Here is a 9590-nt window from a genome sequence, read left to right on the forward strand (position 1 = left end):
TCATGTATACACTAAAGCACAACCTGTAACTATAGCAACCATAGAACAACCTGTAACTATAGCAACCATAGAACAACCTGTATCTATACAATCATAGAACAACCTGTATCTATAGCAACCATAGAACAACCTGTAACTATAGCAACCATAGAACAACCTGTATCTATAGCAACCATAGAACAACCTGTATCTATAGCAACCATAGAACAACCTGTATCTATAGCAACCCTAGCACAACCTGTATCTATAGCAACCACAGAACAACCTGTATCTATAGCAACCATAGAACAACCTGTATCTATAGCAACCATAGAACAACCTGTAACTATAGCAACCATAGAACAACCTGTATCTATAGCAACCATAGAACAACCTGTATCTATAGCAACCATAGAACAACCTGTATCTATAGCAACCATAACACAACCTGTATCTATAGCAACCATAGAACAACCTGTATCTATAGCAACCATAACACAATCTGATGGTCTGTCTGTGCATTACATACCTCATACAAAATCTATTTAACTCTGGTACACTATACACTACTTCATGTGTATGTGCTTGTGCAGGTGATCACATAGGCTATCTACGTAAATGTGTTTTAAGACCAAAAAATATTGTGTTCATTTTGACTTGAGTCTCTATAAATATGTTTTACTTCATGAGGAAAATGGCTGAAAAATGAATTATTATCTTTAATATCTTCATTTTTCAACAAAAAAAACCCAAACATTTGATGACAGTCAGACTGTGAAGGACCCATCTCACTGAATGTTTAGTGTTGAAAGATAATGTTGGTGTCACCATAAAGCTGATACTTTCCTCTTTACAGACAAAGCTCAAAATAAAGGAGCGGGTCACATATTATTTACTATGATTAAGTTATGTTTATCATATATCTCAGCCCATTTACACCAATGTGATGAAAAAAAGATCCTGTAAGTCATTATTTTGAGGAAGTTTCTCATGATTTACATAATTGTTTTTTCATCACATGGCAGAAATGGACTTCCATAGTCATACAATAATATGTTGTATTATCAGTATACTATTGTATTATTATATATTATATATTGTAGTATTACAGTATTATGTAGTATTTTTTGTATATTATATATATATATTTATATTATTTATATATAGATAGTATATTATATAATATTTATAACCGCGTATTTTACCGTATATATTGTAGTATATTATTATGTTTTACCGGCGGAAACGCCCCCCCCCTCTCTCTCTCCCCCACTGCCCCCCCCTCTCCTGGTCAGACAGGAACAACATGGCGGCGGGAGCAGCGTTAGTTTCGTTAGCTTCGGGACCAGTCGTTGTCTGAAAGACTGGACATCCCGGCAGGATGAATATCTGCGCTCAGTATCTCCGGTAAGCAACCCATTGGGCTTTCTATCCGCCCCGCTGCGGGCCGGACGGGCTCTGAATTTCCCCGGTTACCGGCGGAGAGTTCCGGTTTCTTGCTAACGGTTAGCTAGCTGCTAGCTGTTAGCTGTTAGCTTCATATATCAACAAACAGTCGCTTCTGCCTCCTGGCATCATGATACTCTCATACAGGCGGATAAACACGCTGCTGGACAAACACCCGGGCTGCTAGTGGTGTATGTAGAGTTCACCGGTTACCGTGGCGGTTAATTTACCGTTTAATGTGAGTTTACCGCCACATAGTTGCTCTCTGTGTTGTTGCTAGTTAGCTTCAGCGGGCTAATGCTAGCGTGTGTGCGTAGATAGCTGAGGCTGAGAGGTTTTCCAGATAGCTGAGGCTGACAGGGGTGCTGGGTTAGTGTGAGAGGAGATCCAGATAGCTGAGAGGAGGTGCTGGGTTCGTGTTAGAGGAGATCCAGATAGCTGAGAGGAGGTGCTGGGTTCGTGTTAGAGGAGATACAGATAGCTGAGGCTGAGAGGAGGTGATGTTGCTCCTCTACCACCTGCCTCTGGTCAGAGTTTCGGTTTAACTGGTGGCCGTGTTATCTGGTGACTCTCTCATTACAGCACCTAAGGCTGAACCTAAACACGATTTGTACTCATAAAAGATTAGATGTTAAACACAGATGAGTGTGTGTTTTAAAGAATGAAGCTATAATTAAAGGCTTTTAGGAGGAAGGCACCAGATAACACGGTCACCAGTCAGAGCTGCAGCTACACGGACTGGAGGGTTTGTTGTTATGTTTATCGGCGCATTTTTCGATCCAGGGATTAGTCTGAGCCTGGACCCCCCCCCCCCCTCTACACTGACACTCACACACACACTCACACTGACACACACACGCACACTGTCAGACATCTGTTATCAGCTGTTTGATGTTTAAATGAAGCCTGGGCGGGTGAAGTTAAAGATTGACAACAATGAGGAAGTGTGTGGGTGCGTGTATGTGTATGCGTGTACCTTGTGTTGCATTGTGTGTGTGTGTGTGTGTGTAAATGTGTGGGTGTCTGTGTATATATGTGTATGTGTGCGTGTATATGTGTGTGTGTGTGTATATGCGTGAATGTATCTGTGTGTACCTTGTGTTGCATTGTGTGTGTGTGTGTGTCTGTGTATATATGTGTGTGTGTGTGTCTGTGTATATATGTGTATGTGTGTGTGTGTGTGTCTGTGTATATATGTGTATGTGTGTGTGTGTGTGTCTGTGTATATATGTGTATGTGTGTGTGTGTGTGTGTGTGTGTGTATATATGCGTGTGTGTCTGTGCATATATGTGTTGTGTGTGTGTCAGGCTACATTCAGACTTAGCACCAGTTACTTGTGGATGGACTAAAGCTTTGTGTCCAGCTTAACTCTAACTCTAACTAAAAATCACCTGTTTGGTTAAAGTGAGTTAATTATAGACGTTAGACTAAATGTTATGATGAAGTAAGTCTGTGTGTCATGTCCCTAAAAGTGACGATGATCTGATCTGTTTGTCTCTTCTGTCTGATCTCCTCCTCTCCTCTCTTTACATCCGAGCAGACAGGCAGAGGCCCTGAAGGCTGACATGACAGGTAAGTTTACTCCATCACCTGTTCACCTGTACTTTACTGTAGTACTTTACTGTAGTACTTTACTGTAGTACAGTTAGAGGTACTTGTACTTTACTGTAGTACAGTCTGAGGTACTTGTACTTTACTGTAGTACAGTCTGAGCTACTTGTACTTTACTGTAGTGCAGTCTGAGGTACTTGTACTTTACTGTAGTACAGTTTGAGGTACTTGTACTTCATTGTAGTACAGTTTGAGGTACTTGTACTTTACTGTAGTACAGTTTGAGGTACTTGTACTTCATTGTAGTACAGTTTGAGGTACTTGTACTTTACTGCAGTACAGTTAGAGGTACTTGTACTTTACTGTAGTACAGTTTGAGGTACTTGTACTTTACTGTAGTATTTCCATGTGATGCTACTTTCTACATCTCAGAGGGAAATATTGTACTTTCTACTCCACTACATTTATTTAACAGCTTTAGTTACTTTTCAGATGCAGATTTGACACAATGGATAATATAACAAGCTTTATAAATACAACACATTGTTAAAGATGAAACCAAAAAGCAGTGTGTAGTCGGCTCACATTTCAGATGTCTATGAGTTGTTAACAGCTCCACCAAATAGTGATTTTTCCCTTTAAACTTCTCACATGCTTTCAGGACTGTAGTTACTTTTACTGTAATACTGCATCACTCATAATACGGCAGTACTTTTACTGTAGGATGATTTTTCATGTAATGACAGATATTGAGTCTGGTTGATATTTTAGTAGCTTTTTGTGATTTGATATGAATGGAAGACAGTGTGCTCGTCATGCTCACTGAGACTCTGCAGAGCTTCAGTGTTTGTAACTATCAGCTGTTTCCTGTTTCTTGTCAGATTCAAAGCTCGGGGCAGCAGAGGTGTGGACGTCTCGACAGGCTCTGCAGGATCTCTACCAGAAGATGCTGGTCACAGACCTGGAGTACGCTCTGGACAAGAAGGTGGAGCAAGACCTGTAAGCTCCTCCGCCTGCACACCATCACCACCACCATCATCATCATCATCACCACCATCATCATCATCATCATCACCATCATCATCACTCACCTGTTCGTACATTCCTGTGTCCTCTCAGGTGGAACCATGCGTTTAAGAACCAGATCACCACGCTGCAGAGTCAGGCCAAGAACAGAGCCAACCCCAACCGCAGCGAGGTGCAGGCCAACCTGTCGCTGTTCCTGGAGGCTGCCAGCGGCTTCTACACACAGGTGAGACCAACACCTGGACACATTCTGATTATTTAGTTTAAAAACTGAAGTTAGTAATTGATAGGTGGGACTTTAATCGCTGTTGACCTCACAGTGATGATGCTGGTTTCCATGGTAACATACATAATGTGTGTGTTGTTCTCTCAGCTGCTGCAGGAGCTGTGCACCGTGTTCAACGTGGACCTGCCGTGTCGCGTCAAGTCATCTCAGCTCGGCATCATCAGCAATAAACTGGGAGGAGGAGGAGGAGGCGCCATCGTCACGCCGCAGCCCAGCTCCTGCTCTTACATCTGCCAGCACTGCCTCGTCCACCTTGGAGACATCGGTCAGTTAATCCACACATCACTCACACGTTTCCATCAGAGGTGGTCAGAGGTCACATCTTCATCTCTCTCTCTTTAATGTTTCAGCTCGTTACCGAAACCAGACGAGTCAGGCCGAGTCGTACTACAGACATGCTGCTCAGCTGGTCCCCTCTAACGGTGAGTCTGACACATTTAAACCGATACCGGTCTGATGATGGTATGATGATGGTATGGTGATGGTCTATTGACGGAATGATGGTGGTCTGATGATGGTATGATGATGGTCTATTGACGGAATGATGATGATATGATGATGGTATGATGATGCTCTGATGACGGTATGATGATGGTATGATGATGGTCTGATGACGGTATGATGATGGTATGATGATGGTGTGACGATGGTTTGACGGTATGATGATGCTCTGATGACGGTATGATGATGGTATGATGATGGTCTGATGATGGTTGGATGATGGTCTGATGATGGTATGATGACGGTATGATATGATGATGGTTGGATGATGGTCTGATGATGGTATGATGATGGTCTGATGATGGTATGATGATGGTTGGATGATGGTCTGATGATGGTGTGATGCAGGTGTGATGAAGGTCTGATGGTGTGATGACGGTCTGATGATGGTGATGGTATAATGACGGTCTGATGACGGTATGATGATGATGATGGTGTGATGATGGTCTGATGATGGTGTGATGATGGTATGATGAAGGTCTGATGACGGTCTGATGATGGTATGATGATGGTGTGATGATGGTCTGATGACGGTATGATGACGGGTTCATGATGGTATGATGACGGTATGATGAAGGTCTGATGACGGTCTGATGATGGTATGATGATGGTATGATGACGGTATGATGACTGTATGATGACGGTATGATGATGGTATGATGAAGGTCTGATCATGGTATGATGATGGCATGATTACGGTATGATGAAGGTCTGATGACGGTATGATGATGGTATGATGACGGTCTGATGATGGTATGATGATGGTATGATTACGGTATGATGATGGTATGATGATGGTCTGATGATGGTATGATGAAGGTATGATGACGGTATGATGATGGTATGATGACGGTCTGATGATGGTGTGATGATGGTATGATGACGGTCTGATGATGGTATGATGATGGTATGATGACGGTCTGATGATGGTATGATGATGGTATGATGACGGTCTGATGATGGTATGATGATGGTATGATGACGGTATGATGATGGTGTGATGATGGTCTAATGATGGTAGAATGGCGGTATTATGAAGGTCTGATGATGGTATTATGAAGGTCTGATGATGGTATGATGATGGTATGATGAAGGTCTGATGACGGTATGATGGTCTGATGATGGTATGATGATGGTATGATGATGGTCTGAAGATGGTCTGATGATGGTATGATGAAGGTCTGATGATGGTATGATGACGGTATGATGATGGTGTGATGACGGTATGATGAAGGTCTGATGATGTTATGATGAAGGTCTGATCATGGTATGATGACGGTCTGATGACGGTATGATGATGGTATAATGACGGTATGATGATGGTCTATTGACGGTCTGATGACGGTCTGATGACGGTATGATGACGGTATGATGGTCTGATGACGGTCTGATGATGGTATGATGATGGTGTGATGAAGGTCTGATGAAGGTATGATGACGGTATGATGACGGTATGATGATGGTCTGATGACGGTCTGATGATGGTATGATGATGGTCTGATGATGGTGTGATGACGGTCTGATGATGGTATGATGACGGTCTATTGACGGAATGATGATGGTATGATGAAGGTCTAATGACGGTATGATGACGGTCTGATGATTATATGATGATGGTCTGATGATGGTATGATGATGGTCTGATGACGGTATGATGACGGTCTAATGACAGTGTGACGGTATGATGGTATGATGAAGGTCTGATGACGTTCTGTGTCCTGCAGGTCAGCCATATAACCAGCTGGCGATCCTGGCCTCCTCTAAAGGAGATCACCTCACCACCATCTTCTATTACTGCCGCAGCATCGCTGTCAAGTTCCCCTTTCCTGCTGCCTCCACCAACCTGCAAAAAGCCCTTTCCAAGGCTCTGGAGAGGTACGTACACACACACACACACACACACACACACACACACACACACACACACACACACACACACACACACACACACACACACACACACACACACACACACACACAGAGTGTTTTAACATCAGAACATGAATCCAGTAGCTGCTGATCATCTACCAAGGTGTTACCAATCATACAGACAGTTTATAGCCTCTTAATTAGTTCAATAATTCATCATGTTCAGGTTATAAAGAGCTGCTGAGATTCTATCAATGTGCTTTCATTTGTGTAAAATACTCTTCTCTTCCTCCTCTTCCTTCTTCTCGTCCTCCACTTCTTCCTCTTCCTCCTCCTCCTCTTCTCCCCCTCCTCTTCTTCCTTTTTCCTCCTCGTCCTCTCTCCCTCCTTCTCCTCCTCTTCTCTCCTCTCTCTCTTCCTCCTCTTCCTTCTTCTCTTCCTCTTCCTCTCCCTCCTCCTCCTCCTCTTCTTCCTCTTCCTCCTCTTCCTCCTTCTTCTCCACCTCTGCCTTCTTCTCCTCCTCTCTCTCTTCCTCTTCCTCCCCCCCCTCTCTCTCCCTCTCAGCCGTGACGAGGTGAAGACCAAGTGGAGCGTGTCAGACTTCATTAAGGCCTTCATAAAGTTCCACGGTCACGTGTACCTGAGTAAGAGTGTGGAGAAGCTGGACGTTCTGAGGGAGAAGCTGGAGGAGCAGTTCCAGAGGTTGATCCTCCAGAAAGCCTTCAGCTCCCAGCAGCTCGTCCACATCACCGTCATCAACCTGTTTGAGCTGCACCACCTCAGAGACCTGACCACCGACGCAGGAGAGCAGAGCTACAGCAGCGAGCAGCAGATCAGCTGGTTCCAGCTGCTCGGACTCTTCAGTAAGCAAGACAACCAGAACCAGTGTTATTATAGTAAACTAAGATTAAAACTAGCAGTGAAACAATCATTTAGTTAACTGAAATAAAAATAAGATAAGATGTTCATTTATTAGTCCCACAATGGGGAAATGTGCAGTATTACAGCAGCAAGTGGACAATAAAAAATAGAAGAGCATCAATAAGAAAGAATAAAGAACAATAACAATAATAGTAGAAATATATAATAAATAATAATAATTATGACATTATTTACAGCACAACAGTAATATTGGTATTGAGTGGTAAATTGCACAGATGTCACATGATGTCACTTCCTGTCCCCTCAGTGTCCTTCCTGGGCGTGATGTGCAGCCGCGCTCTGTTCAACAGGAAGCGCGGCGAGGAGATAATGGGCGAGTGTCCGCTGCCCGCCATCAAAGTCTCTCTGGATTGGCTCAAACTGAGACCCAGCGTCTTCCACGATGCCGCCGTCGACAAGAGGCAGTAGTAAGTCTGCCGCCATCTTTACGCTGCACTGATCAATCAGCTGTTTGATCAGCTGTTTGATCAGCTGTTCCATCAGCTGACCCTGAACTCTCTTCTTCCTCTTCCTCTTCAGCATCTGGCCCTGGCTGGTCTCCATCCTCAACAGCTTCCAACCCAAAGAGGACGACGTGTCCTGTTCATCAGGTACCAGCCCTGATCAATACTGATCAATACTGATCAATATACAGCTGATCTATTAATGAAAGGACAGTATTGATCTATTAATGATCAGACAGTATTGATCTATTAATGGTCTATAAATTAAGTATTGAAGTTTTATTTGAAGGTGTGTTTGTTTTCTCTGCAGTGACGCCGCTGCCGGAGGAGTTTGAGCTGCAGGGTTTCTTGGCTCTCCGGCCTGCTCTGAGGTACACACTTATTTACTTCCTTACTTTCCTTTACTTACATACTTACTTACATACTTATTTATATACTTACTTACTTAAGTATTTAATTATTTATAATTAAATAATTTATAATTTGTGGGAAAATCAGGTCTAGATGTTAACTGTTCGCACATGCAGCTGTGGTGAGAAGACACACACACACACACACACACACACACACACACACACACACACACGCACACACCAGGCTGAGTGTGCTGAATAACAGACAGATGAGGTTATATATTTACTCCTCTCATCAGCAGGTGAACCAACAGCTGCTTTATCTTTGTGACTTTGTGTTAAAATATTTCCACGTGCAGCTTCTCAGATGTTGCTGTGATTGACAGCTGTGCTCGCTACAGTCCTCCGTTTGAACCAAACCACATGAACAGCACATTAGTTTACTGATGCAGGTGAAGCTAGAGCGCCCTCTGCTGGATCACAAGCAGACTGCAGCTTGAATATGAACTTTTCACCACATGTTTAAATGAATAGAAAGTGACAGCTCAGTTAACGCTCATCAGGATCCTTAATTACAAACCAGTTTTCTGTCCCTTCATGAATCTGCAGAGATTCTGCTCTCTGCTCCATCAGAGGAGTTAACAGTATGCTTGTTAATAATTAGCTTCTGAGGGACAGATTTCTCACATGACTCCATACAGGTTGCATAAATGTTCCTCACCTGTCAGGAGCTCCTCACAGCTCCTCACAGCTCCTCACAGCTCCTCACAGCTCCTCACAGCTCCTCACAGCTCCTCACAGCTCCTCACAGCTCCTCACACAGAGCATTTGCACCCCAACAAACAGTTACAGGAATCATATTTATAAGTGTTAACATGTGCAGCAGGTGAGCTCCCACTCTGTTCTCTGATTGGACCAACAGGAGAGTTCCTCTGGCTGCTGCTGACAGAGTTCAAACTAAACTGGCTCTGCTCTTAGTTTGTGCTTGATTGAGAATGAAAAACACAGATATTTTGTGTTGGGAAATAGATGTGTGATGATGTAGAGATCAATAGTGTAGTTGGTTGTGTAGGTGGTTGTGTAGTTGGACTCACAGAGTTGTGCTCCTGGTTCAGGACTCTGGACTTCACTAAAGGCCATCAGGGGATCCTGGTGGACCGGGACGGACTGCCGGTCCACAGCCGACACCAGAG

At 43.5% G+C, this 9590-nt stretch overlaps 1 protein-coding gene across 3 annotated transcripts in view; it reads left to right on the plus strand.

Annotated features, from left to right (window-relative positions):
* Positions 1–1292: 1292 nt before the first annotated feature.
* Positions 1293–9590, plus strand: part of smg7 (SMG7 nonsense mediated mRNA decay factor) — a 19662-nt gene continuing 11364 nt past the window's right edge. The window contains exons 1-12 of one of the 3 annotated variants that reach the window (XM_062429566.1): positions 1293–1386; positions 2967–2998; positions 3859–3976; positions 4097–4229; positions 4377–4554; positions 4640–4711; positions 6515–6665; positions 7224–7522; positions 7849–8008; positions 8121–8191; positions 8355–8415; positions 9513–9590. The exon at positions 9513–9590 is cut by the window's right edge and continues 42 nt beyond it. In XM_062429566.1, the coding sequence (XP_062285550.1) occupies positions 1361–1386; positions 2967–2998; positions 3859–3976; positions 4097–4229; positions 4377–4554; positions 4640–4711; positions 6515–6665; positions 7224–7522; positions 7849–8008; positions 8121–8191; positions 8355–8415; positions 9513–9590 (1379 nt within the window). In that variant the 5' untranslated portion in view covers positions 1293–1360. The remainder of the gene's footprint in view (positions 1387–2966; positions 2999–3858; positions 3977–4096; positions 4230–4376; positions 4555–4639; positions 4712–6514; positions 6666–7223; positions 7523–7848; positions 8009–8120; positions 8192–8354; positions 8416–9512) is intronic. The other 2 variants (XM_062429568.1, XM_062429567.1) reach the window with 2 other exon arrangements.

The sequence above is a fragment of the Scomber scombrus genome, chromosome 11 (assembly GCF_963691925.1).
Source record: "Scomber scombrus chromosome 11, fScoSco1.1, whole genome shotgun sequence".
In the NCBI taxonomy this organism is placed as follows: domain Eukaryota; kingdom Metazoa; phylum Chordata; class Actinopteri; order Scombriformes; family Scombridae; genus Scomber; species Scomber scombrus.